This window comes from Meriones unguiculatus, chromosome 6 (genome assembly GCF_030254825.1).
Source record: "Meriones unguiculatus strain TT.TT164.6M chromosome 6, Bangor_MerUng_6.1, whole genome shotgun sequence".
Classification (NCBI taxonomy): Eukaryota; Metazoa; Chordata; class Mammalia; order Rodentia; family Muridae; genus Meriones; species Meriones unguiculatus.
The window spans coordinates 17,735,367-17,754,613 of record NC_083354.1 but is presented as its reverse complement, the minus strand read 5'-3'; the positions used below and the strand labels follow the sequence as shown (position 1 = coordinate 17,754,613).

General features: G+C 46.2%; 1 protein-coding gene across 3 annotated transcripts in view; it reads right to left on the bottom strand.

Annotated features, from left to right (window-relative positions):
- Window positions 1-18,748, bottom strand: part of Lipc (lipase C, hepatic type) — a 144,227-nt gene extending 125,479 nt beyond the window's left edge. For 2 of the 3 annotated variants that reach the window (XM_060384811.1, XM_060384813.1), the window contains exons 1-2: window positions 4,462-4,480; window positions 1,300-1,432 (exon numbers count right to left, since the gene is read on the bottom strand). In XM_060384811.1, the coding sequence (XP_060240794.1) occupies window positions 1,300-1,384 (85 nt within the window). In that variant the 5' untranslated portion in view covers window positions 1,385-1,432; window positions 4,462-4,480. Of the gene's footprint in view, window positions 1-1,299; window positions 1,433-4,461; window positions 4,481-18,729 lie in introns of those variants that run through there. The other variant, XM_060384812.1, reaches the window with a different exon arrangement.
- Between the last annotated feature and the right edge of the window lie 499 nt (window positions 18,749-19,247).

Genomic DNA, 19,247 nt, shown 5'->3' with positions numbered 1-19,247 from the left:
GTCCCTGCCTCTAGGATCCTGCCCTGTCTTCCCCTCGTGATGAACTGTGAGTGGGACATATAAGCTAAAATAAGCCCTTTCCTCCACAGGTTCGTTTTGGTCATGGTGTTTTTATCACAGTAATAGAAACCCTAAGACTGCCTTACCACATGGGTGCCAGAGTCTGCAGAGACTAGAAGAGAGTGCCGGATCCCTTGGAGCTGGGGTTACGGGCAGTTGTGACTAAGCTACCTGATGTGACTGCTGGGAGCTGAATGTGGGTCCCCGGGAAGAGCTGCAATTGCACCAAAACCCCTGAGCCATCCTTCCAGCCCCAAGCACAGCCTTTGGGGAAAGAACAGTCTGAGTGTCTGGTAGATGCGGAAGCTCAAGCCTGACCTCAGTGCTTAGGAGAGCCTTGAGGTTGAGGCCAACCTGAGCTTCATAGACCCTGTCTCCAAATCCATCCATCTATCCGTTCATCCATTCATGCATGCATGCATACATCCATCCATCCATGCATCCATCCATCCATCCATGCATGCATGCATCAATCCATCAATCCAAATTTTAAAACAATCTAGGTCACCAGCTCTTGATGACAAAGGGCACAAAAGCAAGATTCCAAACCCCTGTCTAATTTGGTCAAATGGTTTAGTTATTTCAGTCTCACCATTTGATGACCTAACACACACCGTTCAGGCCAGAAACCCGGACTCTATCTGCCTGACGGAGCATAACAGTCTGTCCTTGGCCATCAGTCTAGTTTATGAAGTTGCAGACTACACAGATAGACTGCTGGTGGCTCCTTCAGCCCAGGAGAAAAGCTTTGGGAGAAAATTTAAAGACTAGAAAACATGCAATGATACCTCTGCTTTAGACAGGACTACAGATAGGACTCACATTCCCCTCTCTTCAGAGAGAGCAAAGGCGATTGATTCCACAAGCCCAATGAGACAGAGCTTCTGATTGCACACGGAGCTCCCAGGTGGCAAATTGGAATGCAAGCACACCCTTAGTAAGATCCCGCTCTTCCAGATGCCTGCCTGCTGAGGAACTCGTCCACAGGGTCCACATCACACCCGCAAGGGACTGCCGGTCCACATCACACTGCCGGCTACACGGGCTTTTTACGACATCTACCCTCAGCGCAGTGTTCTGAAACTCCAGCCCCTTGTAGAAAGCGCTGCACAGCTCTGGGTACCCTGGGTGGCACTAACAGAACCACTTCATGTGCTCTGCAGCAGATACCACCCACATCGCTAATCTCTGCAACACATTCGACAAAGAGTAATTTCTAGAGAAAAGATAAACTCTTACCGGTTCCCACGTCTTGTCCACAGGCACTTGACTGGATAAAGATGCACAGAACCAGGAGAACAGGGATGCGGAGCGAACTCCCCATGTCGCTTGTCTCACCCAGGGTCCGAGATCTTCTTGCTAATGTCTGGAACTAAAGAGACCAGAATGCTTCTTGGTACTCAGTTGGGGAAGGCCCCCATTAATGATTAACTTTAAAACATGTTACCCAGTGTTTGAACACTTTCTGTGCCTCCCCCAATCCAAATCTAGCAAGATTTAGTACCAAAAAGATTGACCCACAGAAGCACTTCTTGTTTGAGACCTCTCACGAGGCCTTTTTTCCCCTTGAGCCAAGCTCATGGCTCAGAATCAGTCAATGGCGAGTTAGTGTGTTGTTGTCTTTGGACATTTTGTCAAAGGTGGGCTAGGTGACCTCTTCATCGTTGATGCACTACTCTCTAAAGCACTTGAAGGGGAGGTGGTGTCATGGACACGGTCTTACAGATGGCAGGCCTACCCCAAAGAGAGATATAAGCATCCCTCCCCAGGGACTCTGCAGTGTAAATGAGTGGGACAGCATTTCTGCAGCTAAAAAAGGGGCTGGAACCTGGTGAGCTCAGGCTAAGAAGGAACACCCACGAGAAACAAAGATCAGTCTTCCCGGGGCCCTGTGGAGAGATGCCCCAGGATAAACTCACTCACCAGGTTAATTACTGCTCGGGAGCAGAGGGTTATGAAGCAAGGTCATTCAGCAAAGGCATGCAGGGAAGATACTGTGGTGGGCAGTTCTTGGCTGTCTGGTGTGATTTAAATTTTACCTATTTATTTTGTATGTACACGCACTGCACAAATTAGTGCTGTATGTCGAATTACCACTGCGTACCAGGCACTGTTCTTGGCTTTTGAGATAGTTAAGAGGAGCGCTGTGGTCCTTGCAGAGTGTATGTACCCTGGGGTGGGGAGAATTATATGATGGAAGGTAGACATAGTAAAGCAGAGAGACCCGTGTGAGAACTTTTTGGCTGGGCATGTAGCACAGCACTTGCCTAGCAGGCACAAATCCTTGAGCTGGATCGCTAATGCAGTGGATACAGTGGCACCTGCCTATAGCACTCAGGAGGAGGAGGAGGCAGAAGCATCAGAAGTTCAAGGTCACCTCTGGCTACACTGTGAGCTCAAAGTCAGCCTACGCTAGATGACGCCTTGTCTCAAAAAATAAAGCAAAAAATAAATAATTAAAGAAAACAACAGGGATAATGGGAGAGGCCAGTGATTTTAAACAGAGTGGTCAGTGAACCTTGCCCAGAAATTGACCTTGAAGCAAAGGATTGAGGGAAGTGAAGGGGTCATTCTGCAGGGAAGAAGAGTTTCAGACAGTTGGGGCAAAGGTCCCGAGGTTGGAACACATTTGGTGTGTTCTAAGGATAGAAGGATGGGCTAGTGAGCAGGGGGGCTCCTCTGTGGCTTTCACATACATTCAGAGCGAAGGAGTAAATAATATGATCTGTGCTGTGTTGCTTGGCATTTGCATGAGGGCGAAGAGGGGAGCTGATGTAAGAGACCATGGTGACTGAGCGAGGGAGCTTTGATGGTGGCTGGTGTGATGTCCCAGCTGGATGGGGGCTGGATGGGGGTTGGGTTGTCTTTTGCAAGTGGATCTAGTAGACTCCTTGGTTTGCTGGGAGGAAGGAGGTGGGAAAAGAATGAAGAATGACTCCAAGGCTTGCCATCAACTGAGAGAGGGAAGCCGTGAAGGAGATGGGTCTGGTTGAAGGTGATGGACAATTCAGATTTTGTGCTGTGGCATCTGAGTTGGCTCTCAGACACCCCACTGGATGGTGGGAATGGTTAGCTGGCAGTTAGATAAAGTACCAGTTGTTGTCTGCTAATGACTGACTTAGCTGCTCTCTGAAGGGGCTGGGGAGACAGCTCAGCCAGGACACTGAATTAAATCCCCTGAACCCACATGTAGAGAAAGAGCCAGACATGAACATGTCCTTGCAATCCCAGTGCTGGAGAGGCAGAGCCAGGCTGGTCATTGGTGCCTGCTGGCCAGCCAGCCATGGACAAGGCGGGAGTGGGGTAGAGGGAGACGCCTAGTAAGACAAATGGCTCCTGATTCCTGAGCAAGGGTTGGGTTTCTGGATTTGGGGGTCTCTCCTTCCTGTTTAGCATGGTTAAGCTGGATCTGAAACTTCCACTTTTTTTACACTCAGCATTCCAACCCCTAAAACCATTTGGCCTTGGGTCCCTCTTCCACCACCTCGCTCTCCTCTCTTTTCTGGACATCGAAGCAGCCACTCCCAACCTCCACCTCACCCTCCAGGCAAACTTACCAAACACAGTGAGTCCTCCCGCCTCCCGCCTCTGCTCTCTGTGCGGGATATTACATAGCACCAGAGTCCTCTATTATCATATCTTTAAAGTGGGAATCGCACGGCCTGAGATCATATTTTTAAGATATACCCACTCGCTTTCCCCTAACTTGTCCTCTCTCCCATGTAAAAAGATAAGGTAAAACAAGCCCACACGGTGCTTGTCTTCCCTAAAACATGAGATCCCAAAGCAGGGCACCCCTAACCAACCAAGACCAGCAAAGGCTAAATTTCTTTTTAACGGTTTGAATCTCATGCAGACAATGACATACATATAATGACATGCATATACACACCTATAACACAAATAAAGCATCTTGATCATACGCTCCCCTTCCCCTTCCCTCCAGGACCTCCCCTATCACCACAGCCGCCATTACTGTATAACTGCATGTGCTCTTTAAAAAGCCCAGAGTCCATTCAATGTTGCCCCCATCCGCACAGATGTTAGAGATCCTGCTGGAGCAAGGATGCTCATGGGGCTGCATCCCTCAAGAAAACCAACGCCCCCGCCCTTGGCAGCCATCAGACATTACTGGCTGCTGCCATTGCTCTCGGTTAACCTCCAGAACCTGACAGTAAGATCCTGTTACTGAAGGCACCACATCCCTGAGTCATAGGACATGGACAAACCAAGCCGGGCTGAAATGTTTTAAAGGGTCACGGAGGGAGAAGTAATGTTCCAGCTTCCCATCATTGGAAAGAGGGTCTCCCAAACAGTCTCGTTAGGGTTTTATTGCTGTGAGGGGACACCGTGACCAAGGCAGCTCTCATAAAGGAAAGCATTTAACTGGGGCTGGCTTACAGTTTCAGAGGTTTAGTCCATTGGCATCATGGCGGGCAGCATGGCAGCAGGCAGGCACACATGGTGCTGGAGGAGCCCAGAGGGCTACATCTTGATCTGCGGGCAACAGAAGGGACTGTGTAGGTCACTGAGGGTAGCTTGAGCATAGATAACCTCAAAGCCCGCCTCCACAGTGACACACTTCCTTCCACAAGGCCACTCCCACTCCAATGAGGCCACACCTCCTGAGAGCACTGCTCCCTATGGGCCAAGCATTCAAACCCAAGAGTCTATGGGGGCCATTCCTATTCAAACCACTACACAAACTTAGAGGTGTGGGGAAAGGGGAGACTTGCCTTGGAGTTGAAAGCAGAAGGGATGGTCCCTTGCTTTGTGGAAACTCTGGGATGGGGTGAGGCCCCACATAGAAAATGTTCTACATGTGCCAGCATGCAGGAGGACATTCCTGGCTTGGTATTGGAGCCACGCTGAGACTTCCAAGTTAACAGGTCAAGACGACAACAGAACAGAGAGATACTCAGTGTCCATCTATGTGAGCAAATTATGGGGGACCAGATCCTTGCCCCTCAGGTCATACAGGAGTGCTGTGCCTGCTGTGCTGGGGGTGGGGTAGAGACAAAGAATCCAAGGATGCCTGTAAACAAGCATTCGGAGTCATGGATGCAGATGAGCTATAGACAACAAAGGTGCTTGCATGTCAGAATCTGTAGACTAAGAGTCACGCCTCTATAGCCACAAGTCCACAATAATATCCATGTGTGGGGCCAGCACCCTGTCCATAAAAGCTATAGCAAATCACAGTGACTTATCTGGGAGGCAGCATGATTCACAGTCAAGAGTCAAGGATGAGAGTCAGGTCTGCGTTCAACTGCCTGGTCTGGTCCTTACTGGCTGAGCGCCCTTGGGTAGCGTTGTGAACTTCAGTTATCTTCAACTTTAGAGTCTCTGCCATGTGACTAAATGATGAAGGGTACTCAGCAACCCTGATGATGACAGTGACGACGGCGTCATTATGTGTGTACGTGTTGGTGTGAGTGCAGATAGCACTCAATGGTGCATAGGCAAATAAATGTCCTCAGGCTGGGGAGGGTGTGTGTGCTCGAAATAATCTAAAGACAGACCGGCCTGCCCTTTTTCCCTCCCTCCCTCCCTCCCTCCCTCCCTCCCTCCCTTCCTTCCTTCCTTCCTCACTCTCTCCCTCCCTCCTTTATTTCTTCCTCCTTCCCTCCCCTCTCCTCTCCTCCTCCTCCTCTTCCCCAGGTCTTAGTTGTCTAGGCTACAAGCAGGGATGACTTGAGCCTCTGATCTTCCTGCCTCCACCTCCCAAGCTCCAGGGTTACAGGAGAGCTGGACTGGACGGTGCCAAGCTTATGTCTCACTGGAGCTAGACGCGGGGGGGGGGGGGGGGGGGGAGGTCGCGAGTTCTCCACCAGGTCTCTCCAGCCCTCTGTGGCAGTGGCAGGCCCAGGCCCCTCCGAGGCTACCATCACCACAGCTTTAACACAGCTTCCCGCGACTCTGCACTCCAGTTGGTAGAATAATGTTTTTATCCTTAGGTTTTTAGAATGTTCCCGGTTCTCGCTGTCTTTTAATTTCAAGAGCTTCTTAAGGAAATGCTAATTTTAAGAGTGCTGTTTGGTGACCTGAAATTAATCTTTTCCTTTAGAGTCACAGTGATAAGAAAACTAATCAGGAGGCAAGAAATAAATACTCTGTGAGGCTGAAGAGGAGCAAATCCCGGGGGTGGGGGTGGGGGGAGGCAGGTACTGAGAGGAGGTTCAACTAGGAGGGAAACAGTGTACTGTAGCCACATGTGTGCAGGTGTGTGTGTGTGCATGGGTGTGAGTTTGTGTGTATGTGCGTGTGTATATATGTGTGTGTGACAGTGTGTATATGTATGTGTGTGCATATGTGTGTCTGAGTCAGTGTGTGTGTGTGTATATATGTGTGAATATGAGTGTGTATATGTGTATGTGATTGTGTGTATGAGTATATGTGTGTGAGCGTGTCGGTGTGTGAGCGTGTGTATGTGTGTGTGTGTGTATGTGATTGTGTGTGTGAATGTATATGTGTGTATGTGATTGTGTATATGTGTGTGTGTGATTGTGTATATGAGTGTATGTGTGTGTGTATGTGATTGTGTATATGAGTGTGTGTGTATGTGATTATGTATATGAGTGTGTGTATGTATGTGTGTGTGTATGTGATTGTGTGTGTGTGTGAATGTATATATGTGTATGTGATTGTGTATATGTGTGTGTGTGTGATTGTGTATATGAGTGTGTGTGTGTGTGTGTGTGTGTGTGTGTGTGTGGTCAACCTGAGGTGTGGCTCCTCTGCACCGCCCATTGCATTTTGACCCAGAGTCGCTCACGAATCTGGAATCTTTGAGCAAGCTGGACTGGTTAGTCAGAGAGCTCCAGGGGTCCTCCTGCCTCTGCTTCTCTGGCTCTGGGGTCACAGACATGGATCACCACCCTGGCGTTTTTATGTGTGCTGTTGGGGTTGAGCTCACGTCCTTGTGTTATGAGCCAGCCACTTTACGGACTGAGCCATCCTCGCAGCCTGACCTTCCCTTTCCTGTCTGTCTGGCTCCAGGTTGCCTGGAGTGATCTTAGGAGCAAAGGACTAACCTTTTATTTGGTCACTGATTGATCTGGGTGGACGTTCTTATATTGTGTGAGCAAAAACAAGCAGAGCACAGCCAAGCACACAGGAAAACCTTGTTGGTGTGCATTGGCAGGGGACATGTTCTCACTTGGAAAAGAACTGGAATGGAATTTGCCCCTTCCCTTATCAATGTTAGGAAACAACCAAAAAAAAAAAAAGGTGAACAAATAAATGAAGGGGAAAGCAGCAAGAATGCACAGCCATTTAAAAAAAATGAGGTGTGAGCATTAAATCTTTTTAAATATTTGTTAATTTGTAAGCACGTGTATACATGTGGGTTACCATGGCACATGTGTAGAGGTCAGAGGTCAACTTGTGGGAGTCAGTTCTCCCCTTCCACCCTTTGGGTTCTGTTGATTGAACTCAGGTCACCAGGCTTGGCGCCCAGTTACCTTTGCCCTCTGAGCCATCTCATCATTTTGAGCATTTCAAGCAGCCATTTATTTGTCCAAGGGAATCATGCTGGTGACTAGGTGTGTCTTTGTGTCAGCTTTCCTCTAACCGGCTGTGTGAGCTGAGGTGAATTCTGTAACCTCACTGCCTTAGCACTGGGGGAGGGGAGGGCTGATTTCCCTCCCCGAGCTCATTTGCACACTTCCCTGGGTCTGCCCACTGACTCCTCCTCACAGGATTCTAGCCATGGATGTGAAACAACAAGAAAATAAAACAGAGCAACAGCCCCAAACCGCAAAGCTCCAGCAGTTTGTTTTTTGTGTCTAGATCAGTGGTTCTCAGTGTAGGTCACGACCCCTGAAGGGTCACATCTTAGATATCCTGCATATCAGATATTTACATTATGATTCATATCAGCAGCAAAATCACAGTTACGAAAGTAGCAACGAAAATATTTTTATGGCTGGGCATCACCACAACATGAGGGAGGGACGTATGTATTAAAGGGTCACAGCATTGGGAATGCTGGGACCCACTGCCGTAGAATTTTATGGTTTCAGCAGCCGCAGGAGAATGAAAGCTTTTCCCCCTCTTTGTGCTACCCTTGGAAGCAATGGAGAGTAGATAGTTTCCTCCCTGCTTTGGACAGTGAGACTGCTGCTCCCTTCGGGATTTGCTGACTTCTTTTTCTTCTCCGGGGAGGGGGGAGGGGGGACGCTGTGTAGAATTTGTGACATGCCTTCCCTGCCTGCCTTTTTCATGCTGCTGGTGCCTGTGGTGCTGGGTCCTTCAGAGACCAGCTGAGGCACCAGTTGCCGTGGCTGATGGCGGCGAACCAAGGGTATAGCTTGAGCAGGAAGCCAGCACAGAGCCGCTAGCTCTCTTTCTGGGCTCCAGTGCCCCTGACCACAAGCCGTCTTCACCCTGGGTGTCTAACTGAAATGACCCAGGCCTTTCTGTGACAGCTGGTCTTCACGCCATGTGACTCAGACTCTCACAAAGGCCTCTCAGGATTAGCACCTGCAGTTCATGACTGCAAGAAGGCGGGAATTAGCTCCCATTTATCCCCTTTATTCTCAACAATCGATTTCAAGTTAGCAGTTCATCTCCGGGGAGGCTTAGTACCAGGGTCTAACGATCTAGGGGGCCATGTCTGAGTTGTCTGCACAATGCCGAGCTCTCTGTGTGACTGCGTCTGGGCTGCAGGGAGAGTTCCTGGCTGCAGGCACACTTACCCTTTTATGCTCGGGCAAGAATGAGAGGCAAACAGATTACAGAATCGCCCAAATCCTCGCTGTATGAAGGGGCAGAAAGGGATTTGAACCACGTAGGTTTGATTCCAAAGTTTATACAATAAAAACACTTTTAAAAAAGAGTAGGAATTATTTGTGAGGTTTTCAGACATCTAAGGTCTTAGGAAATGGAATTGTGTAGTTTATATTCTATGCACACGCTTGCGCACACACACATACACACATATACATATAGCAGACACATTCTTATAAAAACAAAGTTCTTCAGCCTTTTGCCAACTATTTAAGAGAGACAAGTCCTGTAACAGCACAGGAGATAGCTGAGGGTAGAAAAATACGCAGATATTGCAGTGGGATGGAATCACATAAGTTAAAAAATTTATAATTTATATAAAGACCAGCCACGGTGTGTGTCGGGGGAGGGTATGGTGACTCAGAACAAAGGCCCATGAAACTTTATGCTTAACAGGCAGTAAGTGGAATGAGGCTGGACTGCGAAATGCCTGCTCCAGTGCCATCATTTGGCTTCGATTTCCTGTGAGACGGCTGGGAGAAATCATGCCTGGGGACCTTGGGGAAGCAAGGGCTGGCTTAGTAGGGGGAAGGCACTTGCTGTTAAGCCTATGACACTGAGTTTATCTCCCAGGACCCATATGGTAGAAGGAGACAACTAACTCCTACAGCTTGTTCCTTGACCTACACACACAGGCTGTGCTTTACTCCCTTGAGCTTAGCTTGAGTTTAGCTGGCTTTCTTAAAAGGGTCAGGGACTATCTGCCCAGGGGTGGGGCTGCCCAGAGTTGGCTGAGCCCTCCTGTGTCAAGAAATCAAGACAGTCCTCCGTACACCCCACAGGCCAATCTGTTGTTGGCAGTTCCTTTTTTTACTTAATTTTAATTTGTTCATTTTACATCCTGGTCGTGGGCCCCTCCCTACTCTCCTCCTGGTCCCCACCTTCTCTCCCTGTTTCCCCTGTGCCCCCCTCCCCTACTCCTCAGAGAAGAGGAGTCCTGCCCCACCCACCCAGGCCATTTCTTAATGGAGGCTCTCCTCTCAGACAGTTTTCGGCTGTTTTGTGTTGACTACTGAAGCTAACCAGGCAATCCTAACCTCTCATGTTTGCATTTTCATTTTGGGGTAATTCTCATCAACTATCATCAGCCAGCTAACTCTAAATTTAAATGAGTCATTTGCTTGTGTTCTATAGTTAATGGTCTGAGAAAACAAATTGCTAGAGTTGGGAAATGCCCTCAGGCTTCTTCCCAGTGTTGCTAGGACAGGACATGCTTGTGGGTGAAATCCGGGACTTCCCTGCAGGTCCATTCCTGGTCTCTCAGACACGGGGTACTGGGTCCCATACATGCCCCAGAGTGTGGCACGTATGTGCGCCGTTGCTATCATGTTTCCGACATTAGAGAGGCCTGTTTGCTAGACCATACCAGGGGAGTAGGAGTCAGAGCCCCTTCCCAGGAGGTGCTGGCATGAAGCTGGTTGTGATGATTCACCTTGACTGTCGACCTGACTGGGTGGAGCAGCACCTAGGGCATTAGTAAGGCCCACTTCTGGGTGTCTGCGAGGACATTTTCTGAGGCTGTTTAAACTAAAGGGGAAGACCCACCCTGCATGTAGGCACAGCGGGAGGCACAGAGAAAGTGGATAGAAGAGAAGAGGAACACTTGCCAACGCAGGCTTTCCCCACGCTGTTTCCTGGACATCGTTTGACAAACAACTCTGCCCCTCCACCCCTTTCACAGGGATGCTCTGCCCCAGTCCCAAGAACAAGAGAACAGGTGCCAAAACTCTGAAAGCTATGAGCCAAGTCAAACATTTTCTCCTTTTAAGTTGTTTCTCTTAGTTACCCCCCCCCCCCCAATGTCAAAAATCTAACAGCTTTGGGAAAGTTTGCGTTTTTCTCTTTGGGTTGGGGGAATTCTTAGCAGCGTGTCTACAAGGATTGACCCATCAGACTCAGTTTCAGTGTGGACATCCCGAGGAACTGGGAGATGACTCCTGCTGTGGGGGAGGGGAAGGCATCCAGCAAGCCTGAGCAGGGAGAGGGGAGAGGCTAGCTCCAGGCGGTTCACAGAGATAAGTGGACAGAAGTATTGCTGTCACCGAACTATTCCAGGTTCCAGGCCATCTTTGAGGGGACGTCAAGGCTGGAACTCAAGCAGCTACTCACTCATGGCACATCCACAGTAGGGAGCAGAGAGTAGACACATGTCCCAGCCATGCGCTTGCTAGCTGTCTTCATGCTCATACAGTTCAGGGAACCCTGCCTAGGGAATGGTGCTGCCCACCGTGGGCTGAGTCTTCCCACGTGAATCAGCTCTTAAGATACCCCAAGACACGACCATAGGCTAGCCCTCAACTGAAACCCCTCTTCAGGAGGTTCTATGTGGTGGTGGTACACTGACATTTAATACTAACCGGAACACAAAGCATGAAAGTGTGCCTGTGACATTCCCCCCTGTGTCTGAGGCGACAAGGGTCTCCAGTCTGACCCTGTGGCTGCTCACCCCAGACTCTGAAACGTTTGTGGCTTCTCTTTGCCAGGTCGCCCCTCTCCCTGATCTAATGTCCCCTCCAGATTCCTTACTTCTACTTTGGCTTGCCTTCTCCTGCCAGACTCATGAGGACAGAGGTCTGGCGTGGAGGTGGGATTGCTACAGAGAACACTTTAGCATTCAGATGTCAAGGAGATGCTGAGGGACCTTCCTGATTTTGCACATTCGTTTTTGAGGGTAAACTTTTAGTGGTGACATTTTTGGTGAATGTGTGAGAATAGTAGGGCTTAAAAATGAATATTGGGTAACTTCTGTCTTGGGAGATGTTAGCATTTGGAATTTCCTGTTGTTCTTCTAGAATATGTAAACCATCATCTTCAAAAGCTCTCATTTACATGCCCCTGATTTTTACTGAGCGTTCATATTTTTTTCACTATGTTTGTTAGTAATTGTATTTAATTGTATTTCCCTTATGGGAATGGTCCTGTTTTTTTTTTTTGTTTGTTTTGTTTTGTTTTTTGTTTTTTCTTTCCCATTTGTCTTTTGTGATTTTGACATTTATTCTACAGACCTGAATTAGCTATTTATGATAGATCTTTATAATGTTTGATAGAAATATCTTCCCTCTTTTGAAAATAAGGTCTTTAGTAATGCTAATTTTGGTAGTACCACCATTTCAATTACTTCCAAGATTAGAAAATTAAAATCCCCATAAGGGCTGATAAACAATTTTTTTCCAGTTTTTGTGTAACTTCTCTAATGATTTGTGTGTGTGTTTACATAAATCTTTTGTCAATCAATTCATATATATAGCTGCATTGGTGGCATCTGGGGAAGGGAGAGTTAATTCTGAGAGTATGGTCCCTGATGATTCAGCCACACCCTAGTGGATGGCCTCATACCCATGAGCATATGGGCATCACACACTGGACGTAGTGGATTATTTGAAAAAAATATAGGTCATTAAATTAGTTTAAGAAGACATGAAGGTGAAAAGGCTGCTGGGAGAGTGGGGGTGTCTCTAGGAGGAGTTTAGGGGAAGAGTGGGAGTGAATATGATCAAAATACCTTCTATGCATATATGGCATTCTAAAGAATCGTGCCAGTGTATAAGTTGAGCACATCCCCCCAGCTCTCCCTACCCTCCTTCACTCACTCATCTCTCCCACTATTCCACCTCCCATTTTCCCAGACACTTTCATTCTGTTTTCATGTAGCAACCTCCATTTTCAATAAGTGAAAAAAAAAGTCACGTTAAAAACTTGTTTAAAGTATTAGAAATACTCAGAAGTACCAGCACTCTCTTAAAATATTTAGCTAAAGGAATAAAACTGCATAACAGTGTATAAACTTGCTAGCATCGCTGCATATTGACAATTTATTAATAAGTTTCATTGACATCACATTAAAAATTATTTTATGTACATAGGTGTTTTACCTGTATCTATGTTTGTGTACCACATGCGTGACAGGGGCCTGTGGAGGCCAGAAGGTGTCAGACCATCTGGGAACTGGTGATTATAGATGGTTGTGGGCCATCATGTGGGTGCTGGGAATTGAACTCAGGACCTCTGGAAGAGCAGACGGTGCTCTTTAATTACTGAGCCATGTCTCCAGCTCTAGCACAATACTTTAAAAAATATTTTTTGAACAACTAGAGACTATTGGATTCTATAGATGTACCACAAATCACTCAACTCCTTACTGTCTTCATTAGATTTAATGCATCAAGATACCACTGTTGTGAACAAAGGTGCTATACGCACAAAGGGTGGCCTCTATTTCAAGTTAATTCTTTCATGTAGATTCTTTAAAAACAACAACAACAACAACAAAAAACAACTCTATTGCTGATGCAAAATTTTCACACCTATGTATCTATATTTATTATACTTTTCACATCGAGTGATGCCCAGAGTGCCTTGGGCCTCCGTCTCTCCCTTCTTTTTGCGTAAAACCATGCTACCATTTCTTTCTTTCTTTCTTTCTTTCTTTTTTTTTTTTTTTTTTTTTTTTTTAGAAACGACAGTCTGGGAGTGTAAGAATTAACATTAGAATCCAGCTGTCACAGCTCACCCTCTGACAGGACAGGCTTCTTCTGAGACACTGTCTGTGAATCTCTAGCTAACAGACTGCCAAGGGCCAGGGTCTCTCACCTGGGGAAGTGAGTTTACATTAAATGGAGTACTTCTGCCCACACATCCTGCTCCCAACCCCTTCCCAGAATTCAGCACAGGAATCAAGAAAGCCTGGATCCAGGTTTGTGCTGTGAAACCACCTCATCTTGAAAAGACATGACTCCCATTTCTACCATGTGGGCCCCAATTTCCACTCTCCAAAGCTCCTGCGGTACTGTTGTTCGTCTGTCTATGATGTTCATAACTTCTGTAATAAACTCTTTACTCCCTGGAAATCTAACAGTCCATCTCAGTGTCCCTCATGAATCCACACCCTGAGACCTTTCACATGTAAACTGTCAGATTAATTAAATTTTCTTTAAGTTCCCATTAACAGTGAGTGATTGTTCTCCTGTTCCACACTTCACTCATGTTGACATCAGCTAAATTAATTAAGCAAAAATAACGTATACACACTTTGCGTTTTTCCCCAAGCAGGTTAATATTGAATTTACTACAGCCCTCAGATTTTATTGAAAATTGAACTTACCTCAGCCCTTACGTTTTACATACTCATTTGTGTTTCTTGGGGACAAATTTTTTTAAAGAATTGAATGACCAAACACATCCCTAAGGATAATGAATATTCATGAAAATTATCTGCTTCTCAGCTCATCAACCCCTAACATCCCCCCATCTGCTCCCTCATTTTGTAAGTGAAATACTTGTATATCCTGTATTTCTTCCCAGACCTGGTCTGTTTTCCCCTCAGAGCCATCTCTATCCTAAGGTGGACTTTCGCTGTTCTCATCCGTGTCTGAACGTGTTTACCATTATTTTGTATGCCTTCAAACTTTCATACTCCACATGTCTTCTGTGCATGAAACGTCCCTCACAGGCTCACGTGTTTAAACCTTCCATCCCCCACTGCTGGTGCTGTTTTAGGAGTTTGCACTACTTTCAAAAGGTGTGGAGGAGCAGGAAGCTGTGAGTCATTGGAGAGCGGGCCTTGGTGTGGGTGGGGTCATAGCCCCGCCTACTTCCGGTCCAAGCACTCTGCTTCGAGTCTCACCTTGGTGTGAATCAGCCTCCAGCTGTTACAGCCGCAGGCCAGCCTGCTTCACCCGTGGGCCTTCCCCTACACAAAACTCCCGCGGGGATGAAGGTGTCCTTCCTTCAGGTGTGTCTGTCCCATATTCTGTCCCAGTGACTGGAAAAATAACTGATAGGACGTTTGTGTCCCTCTCCACTTAGCGTTTTGTTTTTGAGATTGCTCTAAACTAGCGGCTGTGGTGAACGGCTCCACCGCGTAAGCGTACGCCGTTTGCTCCTTGCGTTGATGGATGCCTGCGCTGTTAATTCATTTTGTTGTTGTGCTGCCGTGAACAGTGTGGCACTGGACATTCATTACCCACGAGAGAGAGCTTCCAGGATGCGCTCGCAGGAATAAAATTCCTGAGCTGTGAGATATGCCTCCCTTAACGTTCCTAGATGTTGACAGTTTATTCTCCAAAGTGGTTATCGTAATGAACGCATCGTTAATAAGATGTGTGTGCTTCCAATTTTTCCACATGATCGCCCCACTTCCTGGTGCCAGATTATACCGCTTCCATCGGTTTGATGGGTATAAAATGGTAGCCCGTTTTTGTTTTCAGTTTTCTGATTAGTGGTGGGGTTGGACGTCTTTATACGTGGATCACTGGCCATTCAAATTCCCTGTGCTGTAAACAACTCACCTAGTCTCTGTATTTTTCTGTGGGCAGGCTGGTATTTTCTTACCAACTTTAGGCTCTAGCTGCAGGTTAGGTATCTCTCCCAGCGTCACAGTTTAGATCATCATGTTGCCTCCAGTACTTTTGTTGGACAGTTTTAATTTTTTTTTTCTCTTGTAGGCAGATTACAGTCTTTTCCTTTAGGGATATCCTTGGTGTCTCTACCTCTTCAATTTTTTTTTTTTTAAAGTCTCACACAAGAAGCGGTTCTTGAATCAAAGCTATTCTTCCAGTGGTTTTGATCTTGGCATTACTAGAATTTACCTTCGCCAGCCATCACACGCTGCCGTTTAATTTAAAGATGCATGCTACACATGCAGGTAAAAGTGAATTTTGTGCCTATGTGTGAGCAGGCTGCTCTTGCCTTCTATGTCCTTAGCAGAGGCTGGTAATTTCTCTCTCTCTATTTTTTATTTTTTATTTTCATATCCATATGTTAATGTAGTCACCTGTTCAATAACTCTTTTGGGAAAATCTCCTTAAGTTTGTTTTTTTTTTTTTTCCCTTATTTTTGGAATTGTCATTGTGCCTTTTTGTCATTGTATGTCTGGGCATGTGTGTACCTGTGTGAGCGTGTCTGTGTGGTTTGTGCATGAGGATGAGACTTTTCGAGAATGGATTAGACATCAGGTCATATTTTCTAATAATCTGGGCCTGATTCACAAATATGTAGAGATACTGTTGAGTAAATTTTTAAAATTTTATCTTGAATTTCTCTCTTTGTGTGTGTGCGTGCGCCTGCGCGTGCACGTGTGAGTGTGTGTGTAGGGGTACGCTCCTGTGAGTGCAGGTACCTGTGGAAGCCAGAAGGGAGCATCACATGCCCTGTTCCTGGAGGTATAAGTGAGCCTCCGGACACCGAGAGCAGGAGCAGCAAGTGCTCCTGACCACGTAGCTACCTCCAGTCTAAGTGAATTTATTTGCATCACACTATTCCTTTTAGCAGATGGAATATTTAGTATTGGCCATGTTTGCAACATTGTGATAAATACATCCAGCAGAGAGAACTGAAGGAAGGAGGATTCGATTTTGCTCACTGTTTCAAAGAGCTCAGCCTGTGACTGATTTTCCCTCAGGCTTGAGCAAGAGATTGTGGGGAGGGAGCTTGTGTGGAGGTGGGCTATTCAGATCATACAGGGGAAAACATAGTTGCAATGGCCTGCCAGGGACCTATTTTTTCCCGTTAGCCTGCAGCTTCCAGAGTGCCTAGACTCTCCCAAAACAGTGTCATCAGATTAGGACCAAACACGAGTCCGTGTGGGGCATTTCATCTTGCAAATGTATGTATTTCTTTAGTGCGGTTCTCTTCAGTCTTATTCCCATGTTTTCCCGCATCTCTCCAACTTTTCATTTTGTGTTGTGCATCTGGCTGAAAACATTTTAAATTGATTATCATAAACTGTACAGTGCAATCATACTTAAGAAAACCTTATATGAATGTTTTCAGTTTTGTCATTTATATCCTTTCACGTCTCATATTTTATAAAGATTTTCTCTTTTTTTTTGAGATTTATCTCATTTTTATGTGTATGTGTGTGCCTCTGTGTGGCTATGTGCTCATGAGTGTAAGTATCTCAAGAGGCTGGAAATGAGTGTCAGATCCCAAGGAGCAGGAGTTATAGGCAATTGTAGGTCACCCAATATGGGTGCTGGGAATCTAACCTGGCTCCTCTGTAAGAGCAGTACCTGCTCTTAAACACTGCATTAAACATTAGCCCCTTCCTAATCAGAGATATTCCAATCTATTCAGGGAATGAACATTTAAACTTATGTCTTTACACTAATTTTATTTTTATAGATTATTTCTGCTCTTATTCTCTATTATTTTCTACCTTGATGTTGACTTTTCTTCATGAGATTTTAAGTCCAAATTTTAGTTGATTTTTTTTTCAAATGTCTTAGACACAGCTTTCGGATCGGCATCTTTACCTCCTATCTCTGCCCTGCCCCACCCTTTGCTTTTAACACATGCTGGTGTTCATTTTGCCCTTATGTTCCTTAGTCCCACTGCTTAGAGTTTTTGTTATAATTATTGGCAGTGGATACCCATCTGTTGCTTTTTCGCATGGAGTTTACCCTTTAATCAACGTAAACATATAGAAACATTAAAAGATTAAAGTGAAGAAACCCTCACCCTCTGGATCACCACTTACCTTTGCTCCCCCTGATTGCTTTACTGTTCACCCTGCCTCTACGCATGGCACATATGAAAATGTCCAAACCATTTAAGTTCCATATGTACATCTCTAAGTAATTCAACGTGTATATCCCATGACAGTCATTTTCTATATGTACAGATCAAGAAATTTGGTGGTTAGCAGGACTGGAGAGATGGCTCGGTGGTTAAGAACACACTGCTTTGGCAGGAGACCTGAGCTCAGTTCCCAGCGCCCATGCCACAGCCACCTGTAACTTCAGCTCCAGGGCATGTGATACCACCTTCTGGCCTCGTCACAGTTAGGCTCTCTATTGCTCTACCAAACACCATGACCAAAAGCAACTTGTGGAGAAAAGGGTTCAGCCCATAGTTCCACGTCACAATCTATCATTGAAGGGTGTTAGGGCAAGAATTCAAGGCAGGAACTTGGAGTCAGGAACTGAAGAGAGGCCACAGAGGAATGCTGATTACAGATCTGTTTCCCACAGCTTGTTCAGTCTGCTTTCGTATACCACCCAGAACTACCTGCTGAGGGGTGACAGCACTTACAGCATGGTGGGTCCCCCTACAATAATCACTAATCAAGAAAATGTTCAATACATTTGGCTATAGGCAAACCTTATGGAGCATTTTCTCAATTGTTTCCTCTTACCAAATGACTCTAGCTTGTGTCAAGTTGGCATAAAGCTAAGCCAAACAGGCCTGTACGGGCACCTGTACTCACGCGTGCATGCCCACAAAAATAAAAATAAAAACCTTAAAAAAAAAAAACCACCTCTTTTATAGGATAGCAGGCATATCAACTCTTTTCTTTTCACAGTGGGGCCTTATATATTAGAGGATTCGTTGAGGTGTGGCTACCTCAATGTGATAAGCAAATGTGGTACCGAATTTGCTTATCACCCAGAAGTTTGACCCCAACACATCAAAATAAAGGAAAGTGAATAGGATTTAACACGATGAACCAGTTTCTGGAGGGTGACTGTAGGGAGTCCCCCGGGAGACAGTTGGTGTAGTGATACCAGATAACCTCTCAGCTATTTAGCTGTGGACTTTCTAAGCCTCTCAATGATTCTGCAAGCAAACTTCCGGTTCCCTCCTCGGTAAAATCATGTCAGCACCCATGCTGGCCTCTCAGAGATTTCGCAAAGGCTAAAGGAAAGCAAGAACACTCTAGAGTGGAAGTAGAGGGGAGCCAAGCAAGCCAGCTCTTTGTAAGACGCCACGGTCACTACCCAGTCCCACAGACTTCACTGGAATATCTCGCAGACCAGGTGTCTTGGCGGTGACACATAAAGCAAGCAGGTCACACAAAGATCCAAGTTCGACATGAGGGCAGTAAGCTCTATACTTGGATCGTATCTCCACCTTCTCTGTGAGATTATGGGAATGACTTACAATAGAGGCTGATGGGAAGCAGGGATCCAAGGCCCCTTGTATGTTCTCTGGGTCCAGGTCAATCTGTCATTTCTCTCTGGTTGCGGCACAGTTTGACTGGAATCCAGCTGTGCCAGGAATTCCTGCTTTGAGCTTGCATTTAGTGAGCTAAATGCCTAAGTTGTACAAAATGGGCCATTTGCATTGGACATTGAAGCTGCTGGCTACAGGCCGCCTCAGTTCTTGTCCTCAGGCAAGGAAAAAGAGAAAAAAAAAATGCCTTGATTGGTATTCTACTTCCTGATTCTGAGTGGTGGAACTCACTCAGCCAATGAGAAGTTACGTGGAATGACACAGAGACGTGGACTTCTTCACAGCACTTCCTGTGGGCAACATTCCTGGGATTGTTGCTTCCGTTCAAACTGTAGTTCAGACCTGACCTGATATGTAGTCACTGCTACTTCTCAGGGTCAAATGAGGCAGAGAAGAAAACTTTAAAAAAAAAAAATAATCTGAGGTTTAAATTACAGTCCATTTTT